The sequence below is a fragment of the Eretmochelys imbricata genome, chromosome 2 (genome assembly GCF_965152235.1).
Source record: "Eretmochelys imbricata isolate rEreImb1 chromosome 2, rEreImb1.hap1, whole genome shotgun sequence".
Lineage (NCBI taxonomy): Eukaryota > Metazoa > Chordata > Testudines > Cheloniidae > Eretmochelys > Eretmochelys imbricata.
In genome coordinates this window covers 206,762,562-206,783,525 of record NC_135573.1, presented here as the reverse complement: position 1 = coordinate 206,783,525, position 20,964 = coordinate 206,762,562, and the positions used below count along the sequence as shown (strand labels likewise).

The 20,964-nt window shown below is 39.2% G+C and overlaps 3 protein-coding genes across 3 annotated transcripts; all 3 read right to left on the bottom strand.

Annotated features, from left to right (window-relative positions):
• Positions 1 to 1,785: 1,785 nt before the first annotated feature.
• HOXA6 (homeobox A6) lies at positions 1,786 to 3,590 on the bottom strand. The gene is made up of 2 exons (XM_077809329.1): positions 3,155 to 3,590; positions 1,786 to 2,045 (listed from the first exon to the last, which is right to left on the bottom strand). The coding sequence occupies exons 1-2, from the start codon at positions 3,588 to 3,590 to the stop codon at positions 1,786 to 1,788; spliced, it is 696 nt and encodes a 231-aa protein (XP_077665455.1).
• Positions 3,591 to 10,325: 6,735 nt separating this feature from the next.
• On the bottom strand, positions 10,326 to 12,127 carry HOXA7 (homeobox A7). Its single transcript, XM_077809328.1, has 2 exons — positions 11,684 to 12,127; positions 10,326 to 10,750 (listed from the first exon to the last, which is right to left on the bottom strand). The coding sequence occupies exons 1-2, from the start codon at positions 12,057 to 12,059 to the stop codon at positions 10,467 to 10,469; spliced, it is 660 nt and encodes a 219-aa protein (XP_077665454.1). The 5' UTR covers positions 12,060 to 12,127; the 3' UTR covers positions 10,326 to 10,466.
• A 6,600-nt stretch (positions 12,128 to 18,727) lies between these two features.
• Positions 18,728 to 20,964, bottom strand: HOXA9 (homeobox A9). Its single transcript, XM_077809327.1, has 2 exons — positions 20,412 to 20,964; positions 18,728 to 19,581 (listed from the first exon to the last, which is right to left on the bottom strand). Exons 1-2 carry the CDS (start codon positions 20,962 to 20,964, stop codon positions 19,343 to 19,345), a joined length of 792 nt encoding a protein of 263 aa, XP_077665453.1. The 3' UTR covers positions 18,728 to 19,342.

The following is a 20,964-nucleotide window of genomic DNA, read 5'->3' as shown; positions in this document are numbered from 1 at the left end:
AAATCACGTGCTTTTGTTGTCCAGTCGTAAATCCTGCCTGATGACCTCTAGAGGTAAACTCGTGCACTAATGGGGGAGCTGGGTGGATGCTGGAGGGTTGGCGCGCGCGCCCAAGGCGCGCTCCCGCTTCCAGCTCCTGATTGTCAGTCGGACTCTTGCGCCACCCTCTGGAGACTAGTTAGATCTTCACGCTTCCAGCCAGGGTCTGCAGGGCTGGGGTCGACTCGAGGTTACAGCCCATTATAGCAAAATTATTGCATTTCTCTCACAGTTCCATTAGTATGTACCAATTGTAACGGGCTATCGGCTGCAGACCACAAAACCAGGAATAATGCAGGAGTTTGAGGAAAACATTTGCTTTTATTTTCAATAGCTTTCTTTTATTCTTTAATTCCTTCCTCTTCTGTTCTGCTATAGATTTTTAAATAGAGAAACAACTTCGACCTCTTTTTAGGGTGATGCATATTTAAACCTATTGAAAAATATAAATCCTCACACACTGGCAACAATTACAGTCCTGTGTTGCAGTCGCTTAAGAAAAGCTGTACTGACGATTTTAAATGGCAGGTACCTATTAAAAATAAATATTGTATAGTAGTTTTCCAAGTGGAGTCAAATTCTATATAGTTTTATGGTCGGCGGCTTTTTTTTCAGATAAATACAATGTTGGGGCGGTCATTTGACATTAATATTTTCGCGATTTGGGACTATTCAGACCGGTAACCCAAATAGCTTTTCCTTCCGAATAAAGGGGTCTTTGTGCGTACTGTACACATATTCACACATACGTATACGTATCTATTAGTAAATATTTTTCACTGCAAGTATTTTAGTCAGTGAAAGAGAACTCTACTTGGAATAATTTTAGAAGCTAGTTTCTATTATCTATTTAGTCTTCTGTGCTAGGAATTTCGAAAGCAAATAAAAATAGAAAAAAGAGGCACGATTTAACATGACAGACCATTGATTTTTAATTTTTTGAAACTCCCACAATCTTGCTGCATGATTAAAACCCTCTCGTTGCTCAGCGAAAACCTTCTTTGCTATCAGTGCCACATCATGAGCCGCAGAAATCTGCCCGCCTCAAAACCTTTTATTTCCCCGTTGTAAAGTTTAACTCATAGTTTTTTCTTTAATACCAGCGCAGATTTTGTTCAATTTAGAGGAATCAGCTCTGGGCGTTTTAAAATCTCTCTGCGATTCGTCCTCGATTTTAATGGAAGTTAATAGTCAGGATTTGTAAATCGACTTTTTTTAAAATGCCGTTACCTTCTCTGTGTTAATTAAATCTCGTATACACGTGTAAAACATTTTTTTCTAGAGGCCCTAAAATCCCAAACACAGTAGAACAAGACGCCTGGGTTAGTAAAGACATCAAATCAGGATTTTCTAAATCAGGCGTCATTCCACAATATGAACGTTTCCAATTACAAAAATCTACTCACTTATCTGTTGCCTACAGCCATACGGTGGTATCAGAGACATTCATACAGACATCGATGCTCACTTTAAAACATTTATAATTATAATCTGTTTTTTTTTCTGAATTACTTTAAGCAAGGTTATCTAGGCTTTGAAAAGGTGACCATATACACTACATAGCTCTAAATCAAATACTTCTATTTTAAAATAAATTCACAGTTGATTGCAAATGTATATATTTTAATCAAGCCTTTGGGAGTCAACAGACTGTGAAAAACCTATAGGATTTTAGTAGCAGAAGGAACACAAGAAAAAAAAAACGCTAAAAAGGAAAAGGCCTGGTAACTTTTATTCAGGAGTATTCTACTCCCCTGACTTTTCCTCTGTTTCTTCGCTGCTGGGCTGTGTGGAATGTAGGAGTTTGTTTTCCTTTTTCCATTTCATTCGCCTGTTTTGAAACCATATTTTAATTTGTCGTTCAGTAAGGCAGAGAGCGTTTGCAATCTCAATCCGTCGTCTTCTGGTTAAATATCTGTTAAAATGAAATTCCTTTTCTAACTCTAGAGTTTGGTATCTGGTGTAAGTTTGCCTCCCCCGTCTCCCATGTGTTCCATACACTGTACCTGTAAAAGTAAAGACAAAATTATGGCATTGAACAAGGCCCAATGATCTCAAGTTAAGAAATAATGGTCAGTTGCATTGTGCCTCCTCTTGCAGAGACAATCACATCAGGGGTGTGTGTCTACTCTGATTTTCAGAAGTTTTCCTGATCAAACATTTCTAAATGAAGAAGAGCATCATTATCATATTTGAAAGTATAATTCTGATATACAGATATTTATTGGGACAAGCATTTACCCAATGAACGAGAAATATTTAAAACGTTTATATATACATATATGTGAGAGATATACAAATATGTGTGAGTATGTATACCACTATCATAGTTACTATGACTATAGCAGAACTGTAATTAAGTATGGTCATAGTTAAAGCTCACAGAAGCAACTAAAGTTCCTAGAACAGCCCCTGGCATTTGCTCCTGAATATGGTGCACTCAAATGCAAAAGGGCTCTTCAAAATAAAAAATGTCTTTAAAAGTTAAACTTTTCAAATAAATATAAATTATAATCCCATCTTTCGAGAGATAATTAGGTGGAAGGTGACGGAAGATTTTATTTTTTGAAACAGTTGAAGTAAACAAGGCAATGTGCTTATTCAAAACAAGTGCCATTTGCTCCCATCCCAAACTGTCCTGTTGTGTAAGCTTTACTTTACGTGAGACAAAATTCGAGGTGATTTGTAAATGTGCACACATTGTCCGAAAACGTGCTTTCAATAACCAATATTTGTATACTAATGGGCTTGGGAGGGTCCTACAAATAAATGGGGGTAGGCAGTACAGGGGGCATGTTACTTACATCAGTCTTTGACACTGAAGGAGCGAAGAAGAGGTTTCTTCGGGGAGGGATGGTTATTAGTAATTTGTGAATGCCTATTTTTCAGTTATTACTAAGGAACTGCACCAAGTCAGCCAAGTTTGGAGCAGATTTTTCCTAAACTGCTTTAAGGCTGCCAATATGCCAGGGCTGGAATAACCTGGAAAGGTTTCGTGTTACACATTACCTCGCAGGAGTCATTGCTCTCCGACAGTTTGGACGCCCTTTCTGAAAGTCTTTCTCAAAGAAACTTTTCTCTCACTCTCTCTCTTTATTGCATTCAAACGACTTACCAGCGCAGGAGTTCATCCGCTGCATCCAGGGATAAACAGGGCTCGTGTACTTCCGGTCGCTGCCTTCCTCATTTAAAATTTTGCTTTGCACACTGTCGGATTTGTATGGTTGATCAGGAGAAAAGTGCAGATAGTCACCGTGTCCCCTCTGCTTGCCACTGCCGGAGGGAGAGGCGCTACTTATGTCCTTCTCAGAATAAAAACACGAGGCTCCATACTCATAGGATGCCCGATTGCAAGCAATGACCGTGTTGGACTGTTGGTAAAAACAAGGTGAGGTGTAGGTCTTGTCCTGCAGGCTTGTTGCCCCATAAGAAGCTGGGAAATGCCTCAGAGCATCATAGCCAGCTGGATAAAGGGGGATTTGCCCGAGGAAAGAGTCCTGGCCATTAGGCAGGCTCCCAGGGAAAGTGGGATTCACAAAATAGGAACTCATTTGCTCTCCCCTCTCCAGGACTGTGATTTGTTGTGTATTAGTACATCTGGCTATAACTATTAGTAGTCATCGAACTGGTTTGTTTCTGGATGGCCGAGCGCCAAAAGCGACAGCAGCAAATAGCACCAGCTGACGGCTCGGCGGCCAATGGGAGCGCAACGTGGAGCCCGCTCCCCTGGGACCCGCAGCGACCGAGCCAGCAAAGTTACAAACAACCCCGAGCTCGCACACCCGACAGATGGATGGCAACACGCACACACACACACCACCCTTAACGTGGCTAAGGGAACGTGGGAGGTGGGACATGTTAGGGGGGAGGGGAATGGGTAGGGAGTGGTACTGTAAAAAACAAACAAACTGCAAAGCTTAAAAGAGTGCGGCAAGCGGCGGCCGCGAGCGCCCCAGAGGCAGTGCCCTGTGGCAGCTGGTGAAAAAGGGGCAGCTCTCCAAAGTTAGGATCTTCACTCTGGAAGCTATGCAAATCATCACACGGCGAACCCCCCTCCACCTCGCTCTCTACCCCGGGGGGTTGGACTACCCCCGTCCTTTCTATATTCCTATGGGAAAGGTAGAGGATGATTGACGTTAGAACTGAAAACTTTGGAGCAATTAAAATCCGTGGAAGGGGAATGAATCAGCGATGGCATCTGAGCTGGCCGACTTTGTAAACAAATATCTGTTTTCTTAACACAGTGCAAAGAAAATGATTTTATTAAACTAAATATACTGAAAGCCCCCAAATAATATTTCCCTCCCGAGCTTGAGCACCAAGCATCTTCGCCCCAGTTCAGAATCCAGCCTTTGTGTTCGGATTGAGCCATATTCTCCGTTGTTTATTGAAGGGAATCTCGTGCATTTATTGAGGGGAATCTTCAGATAATGAAAGTGGAGATTATGGATCGGACAGGAAATGGTGGCCTCCTAGGTTTATTTATTTATTTAGATACGTGTTTCAAAAGGAGTCACTGGCAGAGGTTGGAACAGGTTTCCAGAGCTCCCAGACAAGATGTAGTCAGATAAAGTTACCCGTGTTTGTTTTCTTTACATTCGAAAAGGGTATTTTGCTGTATCTGAAACGACGATTTTAACACTGTAGTGGTAGAATTATTCCTATTGAAAATAGCCATTCTAACGTGTATGCAGAGGCAAACCGGTTTCGCTGTTGTTTCTAATAATTTAATTACCCACTGATGTTTTAACAAACATCTTAACGTATACTGTTCAACTTGGCGGACATATAAGTCTTGGCCCAGGGCAGAAGCAGTAGAAGTGCTGGTGAAATGCACAGAAAGGCTTTTAATTCAGCCGACTCCAGCAGTTCCTAAAAATAACAAGGAGATTATTCATTCCAAGCCCTGTTTACTCATAATACGTGACTATGACAACAGACTGAACAGCCGATTTTTAAACCCGCTGGAGTTTGTACTAACTCTGTTTCCTATAGCACCTAAACTAGTTTTGGAAACGTGAGTTTTGTTGTTGTTGGAAGGTTCCGTGTCTCATTTCCGGAGGATGATTACGGTACCTATAAAACAGTAGTGAGTTAAAACATCTCTCCACAATAGTTGGTATTGTTAGCGTTTTCAGTTGGACTTTCACACTGAGATGTTGATTACCTTCCATTTTTATTTTTTCCCCCATTCTCTTCTCCGACTTTAATCTATATACACATCTGCTAGACTAAAACTATATGCATCGAGGGAACAGCTGAACATTATGTGTAGCTACTCAGAAGAATCCCTACCCTGAAGAATTTGCACTATGTGTGTGTGGGGGGGGGGGGGAAGAGAACAGGAGGACTTGTGGCACCGTAGAGACTAACAAATTTATTTGAGCATAAGCTTTCCTGAGCTACAGCTCACTTCATCGGATGTGCTGGGGGAAATTGTGAATACAAATGAGGTTTTTAAATATGTGAAATTTTTCAGCAGAGGCTAGACCGGAAACGTGCCATGAAAATTAAGACTCGGTGAATACAAAAATCCAACGCCCTTACTTCTTTTAAAAAGTTGTGGTCAGAGGTCTTTTTTTTGAAGACGCACTGGATTCATTGCGAAAAATTAGCGGGTTATAAATATTTAAGTTTTATTATGTCGGTCTCAGATTGATATTATCTTTTTTTAAAGGGATGGGAGGAAAATGATTTGCCCAGGGATGTTAATCTGCGGCTCTTGTTCTAGACAAAGTCAAAATCTCTAATGTATCAGCATAACAAATGAAAACATTTCCCAGTTGCTTCCGCCGCACTACACCGCAAAATAAATGAAAATACCCATTTGTTTTGGTTAGGGTATGTTGCAGTAACAGCGAAACAATTTTCATGGCAATCGTGGTTTCAGTTACATTCAAAAACCAAAAATAAAAAAACCCTGCCACCATAAAGCTTTTACCGTGAGCGTTCCCAGCCAGATAGGTTGAATGGCAGCTTTATATGAACATTTATCTTCGAAAAGTGAATATGGAAAAGCTCACCACTGCACTTCTGCAACTGCGACAAAGTAAGCAGTCCTGCACCTCCCATTAATTTCTTAATTATGGAAAAATGTCAGCACACAGTTGAAAAAAATGGGATTCGCGCTTAAACAAGACGCGGGTTGTTCTTTCTTTCTTTCTTTCTTTCTTTCTTTCTTTCTTTCTTTCTTTCTTTCTTTCTTTCTTTCTTTCTTTCTTTCAGTCAACAGACTCCATCACTCGAACAACGCTAGAGTACAGGTGCAGGGCAGTTACCCTCTTGAGTTTAACCCATCCCCCTTTACATACTATCTAAATCCACTCACAAATCCTTCTCATGTGCAGAGGCGCAATAGAAAACAACCTTTAACTAATAGCCTATAGTCCAAACAGTTCTTGCAATCCAAACCATTGTTTAGATTGAACTCCTAATAGTAACCTCACTGGGCAGCCTCAATCTTATCCCATCAAACCAAGTCACACTGGGACATTTTACATTCTACACACATCAAAGTTTTTTTAAAAAACAAAAATCCCACCCCCTCGGCGTAGAAATAGCCCTTGCGTGGTGGAGTTTGAATGGTTTCCCTAAGTAGGCCGAATTTTTAGGATTTCTCCAAGAGGATTGCAGACAATTAGCCTTTTACTTGCTGCTGCCTTTGGATCGCCTTGTTTCCACCACACAGTGGCAGCACTGAGAGTCTCTCGCTCCGCCATAAATAATCCGACACTCACTGCAGTTGCAGTCAAGCAGATACTGCAATGCAATGCAAATGTAATTCTTTATCAGCCCGGAGAACACAAACAACACCGGTGTTAACATCTAAAGCACTCACAGCTCATTCTTAATTACTGTAATGAATATCAAGATATTGCAGGAGCAGAACCCTGAACCAATGCCGCGGTTTCCAGAACACAAATATAGGAAGCAACGCCAGCTTGGTGAAAGACACTTTATGATGTCAATACCTGACTAAAATAGTCCGGGTCCAGATCTGTTTCCTCTCCCCCCCACCCCCCCAACACACACACACACACCGTGTTCCAGTTTTTCAAAATCATAACTAAATTGACAGAGTACCTCTTATTTTCTTCAATTGACATCGAAAAAGCTTCATTTCAGGATCTGATGTAGGATTGATTGCTTAAAGTCGAGCCTTAGATACCATTCATCCATAAACTACGTATTTAGAAAAATGTCTGTAATATTGTTCAAGCTCCGATCAACACATGACGTGACACGGTTAAACTGTATACAATGATTCATTTGATAAAGCAACCTATACACATATTTCCTCTATTCTGCTGTTACAGAAATATCCTTTCTCTCGCCTGGAAATTTTATGGAATGAGAAGATATTATGCCGATTGGTCTCTTTCTGAAATTGTAAGTGTATTTTTTTTTAAAAAAAAATCTAAGTTGCAATTAACACAAATGCATTTGCTAATGCTGGGAAACAAAATGAATACATTTTGTTGGGCAAAGAAACTCGATATGATTTTATAAATCTGAATTACAAAATAATAATAATACAAATCTGAATGTGATAGCAAATCTTTTAAAAAATACCTTTATTAAAATTACACCTCAGCCTTGCTAATAACAAACGCTTGAATTTTTGCATGCACTGGTTAAATATAAATAAGCTAAATATTCTATTGGTAATCCTTCAGTTGGTATCAATTCATGTCTGTATATATATATATATATATATCGGTCCCATATAAGTATATATGGGTATTAAAATAATGTTACCCTGCTTATGGTAGTGTTACATACGTTTCTCACCTTTAGGTTCTGGCTCGCAGGAGCCCCTGCTACTTTGACAGCTGTCGCTTTGGCTGCACAGGAGACGAATCGCCCTCCTTTTGGTGCCAGAAGAAGCAGGAAATTAGCCAGGTTGCAAGTTGAAAATCTGCCACTCCAGTGCTTTGAATCCAATATGCCACACCTTCCAGCGGAGGAATTGGAAATTGCCATCCAGGATCTGTGTTCTAGGCGGCTGCTTATGCTGAACCTCCATACACTTTGTTCACTATTGCCTTACAAAGAACAAATGAAATGGGGGATTGAAAGCCAGAGAGATCCGAAGCAGGACAGAGCTGAGCAAAAGAATGCAGCTCTATTCTCGCAAGGGAAATTATAAAAAAGTTCATGTTCACGGTTACCATCCACATGACCGACAGCGACCAATGGAAAAACCGAGCAACTCATAAAGTTGTATTGCAAAGTTGTAAATTTTCATAAACAACAACGGATTTATGGCCTTTTCCTCATCACTAAGAAGAGGCAGGTCTTAGAGAGGCGCCATCTTACCAGAGAGGCAGCCCTGGAGTTTTAAAAGACCTAGAGTTTGTTCTAATTTTATTAAAATTGCAATTAGTACATTTACCAGCAACTGAACACAGCAGAGCTAGGGAACTACTCTGCAGATGAAAGTATCATTATAGGTATATTTTTCTTGCCCTCTAAAGAGAATTTCATGCATGATCTTTTTAAATTCCATATTAAAATACGGTATCTGCTTTACCAGTTGTAATAATGGGCAGTGAGAATATTTTTAAGTATAGGCGGTTCGGTTCGGTTATTTGTTTTGATTTTACATTTTTTCTATTGCCCTAATAGGACTGACACGCAGACACACACCTGTCTTCAACATTTTGAACTTTTGCAGTGCAGTTTGCGTCTATAATCAAATATCATTCTGCTAACGCGGATTTCCGCCTGCGTATAGTTAGGTTTCATGTCTACTGTGATTTTAAGATTTCACTGAAGCACATAGGAGCGTCTTGTTTAAGGAATGATCTCTGCTTAATTTATCAACTCAGGTGAAAAATCTAGATAGAGAAATTGACTGATTCCTAACAATTCATCGCCTATGAATTTTTGGTTTTGATTGCGGATAAAAATGATATATTTGATCTCATTTCTTTATTTGGCCGTGTAAATTTTTTGCTTCTTTTGAACTGTTCCCTAATAAAGAAACACAATTCATTGTCAACAAGCATATTTATTTCCTGTGTAACATAAAACACATTTATCGTGGGAGATATTTGAACACGGTATCACTTCCAAAGAGAGCTCACATACATTTTTTCTCCACTGCCAATACTTACACGGCATATCCAAATGTTCACAATGAACACATCGAAACACATTGTAACATACAATTTATGAATAAACTTTAGCCAAACTTTCATTAAGGATTTATACAGAGTTCTTAACAATACATCATGCTACAAAGTTACCAATTTAATTACAGACTTCCCAGTTTATGACCTGATCTTACAAATGATTTCAAGACAATATAAATGACAAAAATTTCGTTTAAATATACAGTATTTGCTATTGTAGGAAAATTCACGGTATTACATATTAACACATTCTGAAACCAGGACAAAAAGATTTTTGAGAGGTGCTAACATGGTCGTCTTAATTCACTTTTTAAAGAACATTTTCCGCTATATTAAGTAGGATGAGCCTAGAAAACAAAACGGCCTGTAACAATGTACTTCAAAAGGTAGGAGCTAACAGAAGATATTAAAGCGCTTTGTACAATATTAGTATGTGTTTTCTTCTTCACGCGGAATAGTAAAGGATTGAGAAGAAAGATATATTGCAGCATATGGTTTCATTTATAATTGCTTTGGAATAAATATATTATTTTTCAATTTAAATATATTCAGCGTTTTCGGTACCAAATTATATACCAAAGCCATTGATGCGTGCTTTTCAAAGGACTACACTTAAGTTTCTAAAAGCATTCTGCAATTCACATTAGTATGTTATCTTCTTTTGATTAATAAAATACAGTATAGCTTAGAAGATAGGTAGGCGGAGCAAGAAATAGGTAGTCTGGAAATAGGTAGTACAAATAATTGCTGTAGGATGTAGTGGTTTCTGTTTCATTATTTTTACAGGTTTTTTTTCACTTCCTGTTTAATATTGCCTGTTTGTTGTGATCTTTTTAAATAAAAGGAAACAGGAAGTGCAGAACTATTGATTCTAAATTAGGTAGTTTTTTATGTGACCCTAATGCACTTACCCCTTAACAACTGATTGGGACTAATTGAGTCAGGTAGTTATGCTGGAAGTTAACGTTTTTCTGCATGTGCAAGTAGCAGTTCTCTCACGCAAATATACCCATACAAAACACACCAAGGTTTGGGCAAACGAAAATAAAATTATTCGGATGATCTTATGAGAGATTCCAAATAGGTTGGACAGGACATGTGCGCGGTTTGGGGAGGTGGGGACTGGAAGACAAGTCAGGGGACCTTTTAATGTTTGAAAATGCTCGGTTTCAAGATGTTCATGAAAGGGAACAGAATTTTTAAAATAAAACAGTGAGTCTTTTCAACGAGAGCTTTTACAACTGTCACGTGCATACATAATACTAGAGATTGCTTCATCAAATGGGAGCTTTACTCGTCTTCTTCCTCCTCTTCTTCCACTTTCTCCACAGACGCTGTTGCTGACGTGTTCTCGTTGGTCGCTGGGGTGCTGGAGCTCTCTTCTTTATGTTCTTTCTTCCATTTCATCCTCCTGTTTTGGAACCAGATTTTGATCTGCCTTTCAGTTAGGCACAGAGCATGAGCGATCTCTATTCTCCGCCTGCGAGTCAGATAGCGGTTAAAGTGGAATTCTTTCTCCAGCTCCAGGGTCTGGTAGCGGGTGTACGTCTGCCGACCTCGCTTCCTATCTGGACCTGAAAGCAGGCAAACAGGCACAGAAGTTAGCCAGAAACCTGAAAATAATCAGTTCGATGGAAAGTTGGAATTTACAAACAGCCATCCAAGCAACTGGAGTAAATCCTCTTCCTTTATTCCCTCCGCCCCTAACAAAGGCATTTCTCTCAGACAGCATGCCCAGTTCCAACATGGCAAATTAAAGTTCTCTGAAATATACCAAAGTGGAGAGAAAACATTACAAACAAAAAACATTTTGCTTCCTAAAGGATGAACTTTACACTCGGCTCTGTTTCTCAAGCGTCCTCCAGACTTTAGTGTTTCACAAAGAAAAGAAAAGCAGGGTCTGGAACTTCCATTTATTTATTTATTCATTCATTCCAGGGGCTTTTTAACAGATTATAGACACATACTAGCATTAGACTCAAGAACGGAGCTCCCATTTTCCGGGTCCCTTTCCTTTTTACACATGTGTACAGACCCTGATCCCCAGGAAAGGCAGATGACACATTTCACACTAACAGTGAGCTAGAGCACCCCTGCGCCCTGAAATAGTCTCTCCTCCCTTCTTTAGCGCCCCTCTTTTTCTCTTTCCTCTGCGTTTTCCACCACATATGATTTTTGTACATTTTGTTGGGGTGGGGTGGGGGTGGGGAACACTTACCCGTGTGGGGTCCCAGAGTACATAGCCAGCTCTCCATATTTCTATATCAAACCGCACAAATAAACGCAATACTAAAATTCCATAGCAAATTGACTTAAATAAATTTACGAGGATAGAACCCATTAATTGAGCAATAAAAAGTTTTATGATACTCATTTACATACAATGCCACGGGCTTTCTACGCAATGGCGCCTCTGCTATAATTAAAACCATAAAGGCTGTGCTGACAGTAATTTCGGCTACACATTTGCCTGGCTGCCATAGCTTTGCCCTCTCCATTCCCCATACCTGAAGACCTCATCCAGGGGTATATCCGGAAATTAGCCTCAGCCTGGCTGTGCAGGTTGCTTTCCTCCGCTTTCTCACAGCTGGATTTGGTTAGATCATTGCAGAGAACGGGAATGTTCTGATCAAAAGAGGAACAATGCAGGTTGTAGGCATCTGAGCCCAGGCTGTATCCGGAAGAGAACGGGTTTTGATATATGGTACTGTTCACATTGTACAAGCCAGGCATGGAGGAGGTGAAAGCACTAGCCCCTGGTCCATAGCCGCTTCTCTGAGAGTTGGTTGCAAAGGAGCAAGAAGTAGGCTCTGCATTTTGGAAAAGAGAAGCCCCCGTCGTATATTTGCTAAAAAGAGCGTTCACATAATACGAAGAACTCATAATTTTGACCTGTGATTTGTTGTCCGGTAGGCTTCAGTGTCGGTTTTACGAGGTAGCGTGATATATGATAACATTACACCCCCAGATTTACACCAAACCCCATTTTCTTTTGGACTGAGCTGCCTCCAGCACGTGACCAGTCATATGACCCCATCCTCCAATCTCCTCCTGCATCACAGGTGGTATGGATCAGGGTGTCTCACAGTATCCTATAATGGAAGGGGAAGAGGATCAAATATATGTCTAACAACTTAAAGACAAGGGAGCTTTTGGTTAAGGGTGCCACATGGTAGATGATATTTTGTAAGATCCCTATAAAGTATAGTAAGTAAAATAAACAGAGTTTTATTTGGTTCTATTATGAAACTTAAACCGCACGTTGTGCGATGCAGATCTCTCTATTCTAGAGCTGTGTCGGATTAGGTATGGCTGCGCACGTATTGCTCCCTGCCTCTCAGTTTACTCCTCATTTTCTGTCTTTTTTCTTCTTCTTCCTGTTTTTTTTTTAAATCCAAGTCGAGATCGCATAACATTGGACTATATTATAATATGCGTAGGGGGCTTTTCCATTTAATAAAAGCTACAGTGCTCAGCTGATCAATATTTAGTGTTGGGGGGGAAGCACATCTTGCACATTAAAAAGACTCCGCAGTAAACTGAAACTATGTCTCTCTCTCTCTCTCTCTCTCTCTCTCTTTCTCTCTCTCTCTCACACACACAAGTTTAAATAATTTTGTTACTCACGCATGCATTATTTTTCTGCAGTGAAAATAAGTATATATTGCGTTTCCTGCTTTTCTAACAGATGTGTTGAGATATTGAGATTTTACATTCTGCTAATCGCTTTCGGCAAGATGGATCAGGATGGGGTTGCTCCAGAAATCCGCTTTTAACTCTTTTGCAAACCAGCATGTCTCAAAGGAGGAAGCGAGTGCTGGATAACAATTCTGAAAGAATATTGATACTCCTGGGCTCTTATAATGATGACACGCATACATTACCGAACCTCGTGTGTGAAATTTAGTTCATCTCTTCCGATTTCAAAGGTGAATTAATATATCGATCACGCTTTATATTTATAATACTCCGTTGCTAAATCTGTATTGTTACGACTGTATTCCTGACGGATTCATTACGTCTAATAGCAGAATAATTCCACTTTCCCCCCAAAAGAGGACACCTCTCGTCTGAACACCTTTTAAAAACCGATAAGTCCTGGAGTCACACATGTAGGGCTTCAGATCTTAACTAATTGTTTAATGCCTTCTTTGCCTTTCAATGTACCTACCTTACCATCCGAAGACGGAGACAGCAAAGTTACATTTAGATCACGGGTAACGTTCCTCATTTTCAAAACACTCCGCTTTCCAACAATAAGAATGACTTTCCATTGAGGATGCTGCACCGTACCCTTCCTTTAAACGGATCATAAAATGGGTTTCCTTCTCTCAGACAGGGAGTCCTGGTAAAGACAGCTTTTACTGCCCTGCTATATTGCACATCATAAACTGGAAGAAGCACAATGGAATTGCCCCGGAAATTCTCCTTTAAATTATAGAGTTTAATGCCCTGTGTACAAAGAACTTCTCACCAGTTAAAATTGTTCTTGGCGATATTTCGCACGGACCCTAGAGTTCACGTTTTGAAAACCTAAGGAAAAAAGAACGCTTGAGGACTGTTTACGTGCGAATATTGCAACAATCCCACGTAGGGTAAGGAGAAAAACAAGTGAAATTGACTAAAGTGAAGTCATTTAGATATTTGTTGTTAAGAGTATGCAAACGTTGTGACTACGTCTAGATATTTGTCAACAGCTAAACATGTACAAACCAGGTTACTATTAGCAATCTAAAGCCAGCATCTGAATAAACAGCTTCCTCTTTATTTTGTTTCAGAAATCTTACTCCTCATTACAGCTAGTTACAAAAAACGAAGAATTACAATCCCAACAGACTTTTTGGAAAGAAATAAAGGCCCAAGAAGTTAAACGAATGTGAAGCAACCAAGAAGACTACTAAGAAGATCAAAGAGGCTGAATTAGACGGCATTAGACCAATAAATTGCTCCTCTGGTGACAACATACCAAGATGCAAGAAGAAAGAAACAGCAAACATAACCAATGTCTAGACTTGGGTATTGATAAAGCAAGACAGGATTTTATAGAGGAGCCTTAAAAAGAACATTTAAGTGTGTCTCGCTTCTTAAAACATATTTAAAAGTAATCAGGATATTAAACATAGATACCACCACCTTTGATTATTTTCCTTTCATCTTTCTAATGTCACCTCTTGTAAACAATATTAATATTTCACACGAAGTTCGCACTGAATAAGACACACCGGGAGTCCCAGGAAAGTGCTTTCCCCGCACCTATTCGACAAAAGGCTCCTTAAAATACTATCTCTGGAATAGACTCTAAAACATGGCAATCTTCTGCATTCTACACAGCACTGGATAGTGCTTTAGCATATTTCTGAAACTGCAACTTTCCACTTTAATGAATTATTACATTCAAGAAAAAATCTTGGACAAGTAAATCGCAAGCTTTCAGCTATCAGAATATCATCCTATGTTTTAAAAAGACCTTAGAATTTTTTTCTTTTTTACTAGTAAAGAGCCGGACTATGTCTTATGACATTCTGAGCTTTTCCCAGAATGGAAAAGGTAGTGATAAAATGGTGCGCAGAAGTTATACGCAACCTGGGAGCACGGCACGATTATCGGTTGTGTGTTAAGCAATATTCTGATGCAACGGTGACCCTGGACACTACTCTGTTGTTTCAAAACATGTTACCACTATAATTTATCCAATATGGTAATGGGACATACCGCGCCAAATTATTACTTACTTTTAAATGCATAAGCACATGTTCATTTCAGTATTATTTTACTGCTCAAGACAAATAATCAAATCATTATTTTAAAATACCAATCTATGCAGACATTCGATGTGAATAGGCTTATTAGAAACCTGAGAAAGTGGTTGTTCTATTTCAATCATATTTTACCCTAAAAATACTAATATACTGAAAGTGATGCGGAAAAAATAACATAACCCTCACATCCCTTGCTCATTCTGAGAATTGGTTTCAAGAAATTGCCTTTAATTTAAATAAATATTAATGAAATATATAAAACCAGTTAAGTAAGGTGACTCCTAGGGGGCGGTTCATTTTCTTCGTTTTCCTTAACTTGAAAGATATAAAACTAATATTTTCGATCATGTGTAGAGGGTCCTTTTCTTTATTTTTCTTTCGGTTAGTTTTTCTCTCGTTTCCACGACTGATTTGACAAAAGATAACCTAATTCCACTAAACTGCTCTCTGAAAGCAGTTAGCGAGGAACAACGCAGTCAACAAAACCAAAACGGATAAATACTAAAATTAACCAGGGAAACAAAAAGAAGAGGCATGGAGAATTTAAGAATTAATTTGAAGACACATCTCCTCAGACTGTTAGCGTCAGTATGATATAATTAAACGGGTCCCACAGAGCTGAAATTGCTAGGAACCCAAGCAGTGTTTTATCTGTATCAAAGACAGCTGTTGAAGAATTTCAGTTGCCAGTAAATAATGTTCAAATTAAAGTTTGCAACCTTGCCTCTTCTTTAATGAAGGCGGTTAGGTTGTACGGTCAGCAAGGAGAGTTCCATTGGGGAATTAGTTTGACTCTTTGTTCGTTCCCCGTACAAAGCCCACGTCTTGTGAAATCGCATTATGGACTTGAGTATGAAAAACACCTCCGCCCTTCACAGAAAGCTAAATGACATTCGAATCATTATGTTCGTACTTTTTAAATCCCCGCTTCTCCTAAATATTAAAGTTCTCATGAGCCGTGAATGAAATCGGAATACTTTGCTTGTACATTAATGGGTTAATGATAAAATGTCTAATATTTTTGAAAAAAGGAAAGGTGAAAAGGGAATTGAATAGTGTATAAAGGCGTCAGAGGTTTATGTTAACTAATTAGAAATGTTTTAATGCTTTGATAATTAAAAATAAATAAATCATCTGATAAAATCGGAGACTGAAACTTTACCTTTTCAATTACTGCGGTTAAGATAGGCAACACAGCAAGCCTAATACTAACTATATTATTTTTCAATGATGCATCATTCACAATAAGCCCAGAGTAAGAACTGTTGACCTTGGTTAACATCAGATCAGTTGTTTCCGATCCAGTTATTCTCCTGTAAAGTCGACATTTTAGGAGCTTTCAAGTGATCTCGCAGTATGCTTCATGGCGGGTTTGTAAATGTTTTCATGGAATAATACTGCCATCTGCTGTTCTATTTAGGACATTGCAAATAATAAATGATGCAAGAACATTTCAGTTTGCTAACAGTTTACGTCTCCGACAGCGAATACTTCAATAATCTGCCCTGCAAAAAGTAGCAATTATAGAAAATGTTCCGGTCACAAATACATTACAGATAAACGTTCGCCTTCCAGCTTAGATTTCAGACGAGGAAAGCTAATAAAAGGTAGTTATTTCCGCACCCCCGTTTTATCTAAAACAGCCAGACAAAACAAATGAAAAGGCTTTGGTAGAAAATCTTAATTGTGGCTGGACAGTTGTAAACCCATTAAGAGCCGAATTCCAGACAGTTTGCAGACCCGTCATTTATTACACACTCTTAATGCTGATTCTTTGAAGTTTCCTCTGTCTGCAACAACAGAGGGCGTCCCGAACATCCCAAAACACTGGAACAGGGATCAATTAGGGTCTTTTTTTCTGTGTGAGTGTGCAACAAAACTATTTCCCCTTTACTAATTATAACCCATCAAAACTTATCAGAGATTTCTTTAAAAGAAGAAGAAGAAGAAGAAGAAGAAGAAGTGAGGCTGAAAGATTTTCCTACCACACTTTTGCACTTCTGTAAGCTTCTTGCGAGCGCCCTAAATTTTGTCTTTAACCCTGCAGCGTTTTACACCCCATAAACGGTTACAGCAGTCATTTTCTTTTATTGCACTGTATGGCTCTGAATTTTCCTAGCAACATCTTCTGCCAAGAATTGTGACTATAAATGTTCTGGCTACTTTTGCCTTTAAAATGATACACTCACAAAGCATTTGTTCTACATATTTACAAACATGGTTTGCCTGGTCTTGAGTAGACGTGTATTCTGGATCGTATTTTGGAAGATTCCTTCTCTTGGCGGTAAGATGTCGGCCTACAGCAGGGATAACTTTAGCTAGCTCACTATCTTTGCTATTTGGTTTTGTTGCTCAGCTGGAAAAAAATAACTTTCACCTGAAATAAACTTTCTTTAATAAACCTTCTTTAATGTATTTGGCTTTGCTGAACTAGCCTGTTGCGAGGTACATTTTCTCAGTTGGACTAAAACAACGACCAAAGTAGACTTCATAAATAATACTATAATTTCTTGTCTGTAAACTTTTCCCCTTAGAGATAGTAAAATGCAACGTGCTTATTTTAGGTGTCATAAGCCACTTCAGAGGAAAATTTGCAGATGCAAATAAAGAAGAAGAAAAATAACGGATTGCAAAGCTTTTTAAATGACATATTTTGCACATTACATTACATATGGAAGGAGATTTAAAAATAATATATTGGCAAAGCGAGCGTTTCTCAAACCTTTTGCAGCCAGTTCAGCTATGCCCATTTTATAATGGGGTAATTTACTGTGCCAACTAAAATTAAGATGTGTAATCTATTTACATTGTTGTCCCTCTAAAAAGTCTTGACAATTTCGGTCTCGTTCTTTTAAAAAAAACTTTATTAAAATACGTTAAGTCCAAAGCATGCACCCCATAATATTTCAAGGGTTTCCTGCATATGTTTCTAAGCACTAGATTACATAACTGTATCTGGGTGTTTTTATGCACTCTCTAGGTTAAACAAAGAAAATTAGTACATATTATTATACAGGTTTTGCACTCATATATCTGTGCATTTAACCTGGATCAAATAAATGCCTATTCCCACCACAGTTGTTCTAATCATGCAGTTTCTACTGTTTTTTATGTTGCGTTATACAGATGAGCGCCTTCTTAATAATGTTAAAACATCACAAAGTATAAAAGAATCAATATATTTTATTTGGCAAAAAGTTAAATATCATTTCAACACAACAATTTGGTCAGTAGGCCATGAGGTAACTTGCAAAATATACAGTGTATGTTCTGCATAAACATAACTTCCCAGATTTTATACTCGATACAAATCTACAATAACCAAATGTAGCTTTTTATAGTGTATAATTTATTATCAATAAAATTAAACTTCATTACAATAAGCTTCAAATTATTTGATTAAAATTAAAACGTAAACCATAGGTAGTTACCCTTTTCACATATATGTATAGCTCCGAAATCTGATAACTGCTTACTGGTGCAAAAACAATATTTAAGCTAGTCTGATTATTTACTTTTTCCTTAATATATAGATTATATATACAGCTGACAAAGACAGTACTATATATATCAAATTTTCATACTAAAATGACCTGCTTGATAATAGTTTGAGAACCATAATTCTTAGATATCCCGGAGATTTTATTATTATTATTTTTGTTTGTTGAAATTGGTATATATAGATATATATCTCTATATATAAGCTGGGGATAGATAGATAGATAGATAGATAGATAGATAGATAGATAGATAGATAGATAGATATTACAATCAAAGGTTTACTGTCTAGTTATACAGAAAAGACTTATTACACTACAGAGCTATACTCTATGTAACTTTTATAATAAACAACCTGAGTTCAAATTGAATTCTAGCTTTCACAATCACATCTGGTACAGCACCCAAGCACATAAGTTGAGTCACAAACATAATTACCACAATAAAACACAGTGTTCAAGTATTACAGCAGACCTCTCTCTGCCGCGCAAAGGGCAAATTAAATTAACTACGTCGTCTAAACTCTACAGTCCGTAAATAGTTGTGCATTACGAAAAGGTAGTTTGTTTTGTTTTTTTTGTTTGTTTTTGTTTTGTTTCTTTGTAAGTGAAGAACAGGTAGATTTATACAAGCCCACAAACAGTCTTCCGCGCTAATGCCCCCTTTTTCTTTCCTATTATAAAATTAAAAGTAGTACGGTACCTCCGCAGTAGCACTGGCAAACCGACATCTCAATGCCACTGTTACAAGGTACAGTAACGACTAGAATTTGCCATGACAAAAAAAAAAAAAAAAAAAACCAAAAAAAAAAAAACCCCGAGGCCTGAACACAGTCGCATTGTGTGGTGAGGTTGGAGCGGGGGCAGGGAGGGTTTTCTTTTTTTAAAAAAAGTAACCTGTGTGTCCTCATTATTCATCCTTTGCTCTGTCTTTGTTGATTTTCTTCATTTTCATCCTCCTGTTTTGAAACCAGATTTTCACTTGTCTCTCAGTTAAATTAAGGAGTCTCGCCACTTCGTATCTACGGTCCCTAGTGAGATACATATTGAACAAAAACTCCTTTTCCAGTTCCAGCGTTTGGTGCTTGGTGTACGGGCAGCGCTTTTTCCTGGTGGATCTTGCGTGCAGCCAATTTGCAGCGGGATTATCTGCAATAAAAGAGCAGGAGAAGTTCAGGGGATGGAGGAAGCCACGTCGCGCCACTGTTCGGTGCCCTGACTTTAAAAGCGTAGGTAGCCTGATATTAGGGTTTACGACTTTCCTTTCATTTCAGCAGACATACAGGATGGTTAGGCACAATGGAATCAAAATACAGACACATGGAGAGGTCACACAGAATCGCACGCGGTAAAAGCCCAGCCCCCGCCTACTCTCGCCTGGATATTGTTTATAGAATGTGATTTTAAAATAGACTGTCCCTCCTCCTCACCGCCCGGGGAGGACTAGTGGGCTTAGGATGTCATCGGGAAAACGTTTCAGTTTTTAATTTTGACCTTCTCCCGTGTCACCACTGGAAGGTTTCAAGGAGATAGAGAGACACTATACAGCTGGCTCAATTAAGCCGCGGTCGCTTATTCGCCTTATTTGCATACGCATTATTTTTTGTGCGTTAACATGGAGCCGATTGTTCCGTTAGATTTACGGCAAGAAAATGAAGTAAAGGAAGAGGTTTCTGTTTCCATCCTTACAGTAACCACCCTGGGCTGTTTCTTGCAAGATACTCGTGACAAAAGAAGCCCATGCTTCCCAAGGATTTCCCAGAAGTGCGTACAGGGGGGAAACCACGCCTGGCCGTGTTGTGCCCGGACATTCAGGCATTCTAGTTCACGTTTTAAGAGCTTAGACATGCACAGTTCCCTTTAAGATCTAACTACACCCGAGCAGCGGCAACTGCGAGTCATCTAGTTAGCCCGAGATGCTAACCTCCCTGCAGCCTGCTCAGAGACCTGAAGTCCATTACCCTTGTAGTTGCACTTACTTGGATCAATCTGTGGTTTTTCTCCGTTTGTCTCATTTTCTCCATTGGTTTCAGAGAACGCACCTTCGCTGGGTTGCTTATCTCTATCAGCTGGAGGAGAACCACAAGCATAATCAGACAGAGACAACGTGTGAGTGTCAAACGTGGTACAGTCACCCCTTCTGGCCGAGAGCGGTTCAGGTTTAATGCCGTAATGCCTGCTGGAAGGTAACCCAGGGAAAGACAATGAGCCCGGCATAGGCTCGAGCCACGAACGCATGTACCTGCCGTCCGGCGCTGCCATTGGTGCCTGGTGATGCACATATGGATGGTACACAGTGGGCACATTATTAGCGCTCGGAGGGTGAACGGGGCTCCAGGAAGTGCTAAAGACTGAAGTTTTCGACTGAAAACTGCATGGGGTGAATTCAGGGTGCTCGCTCAGGGCTGGCTGTCTCGTTGGCGGTGCCAGTGGAGCAGAGGCATATCTGGACTGCACCAGGTCTTCACTCTCGTGAATTATGAAAGAGTCCACATAATAATTGCTGAGCGTCCCTGAAGTCGACATTGCCAT

Excerpts from the sequence above, each read along its gene's own strand:
- HOXA6 (XM_077809329.1), bottom strand. The coding sequence starts at position 3,590 with ATGAGTTCCTATTTTGTGAATCCCACTTTCCCTGGGAGCCTGCCTAAT. Across the intron at positions 2,046-3,154 it reads GCGGATGAACTCCTGCGCTG|GTACAGTGTATGGAACACAT; the intron begins GTAAGTCGTTTG and ends TTACTTTTACAG.
- HOXA7 (XM_077809328.1), bottom strand. The coding sequence starts at position 12,059 with ATGAGTTCTTCGTATTATGTGAACGCTCTTTTTAGCAAATATACGACG. Across the intron at positions 10,751-11,683 it reads CCCCTGGATGAGGTCTTCAG|GTCCAGATAGGAAGCGAGGT; the intron begins GTATGGGGAATG and ends GCCTGCTTTCAG.
- HOXA9 (XM_077809327.1), bottom strand. The coding sequence starts at position 20,964 with ATGGCAATGTCGACTTCAGGGACGCTCAGCAATTATTATGTGGACTCT. Across the intron at positions 19,582-20,411 it reads AAAACCACAGATTGATCCAA|ATAATCCCGCTGCAAATTGG; the intron begins GTAAGTGCAACT and ends CTTTTATTGCAG.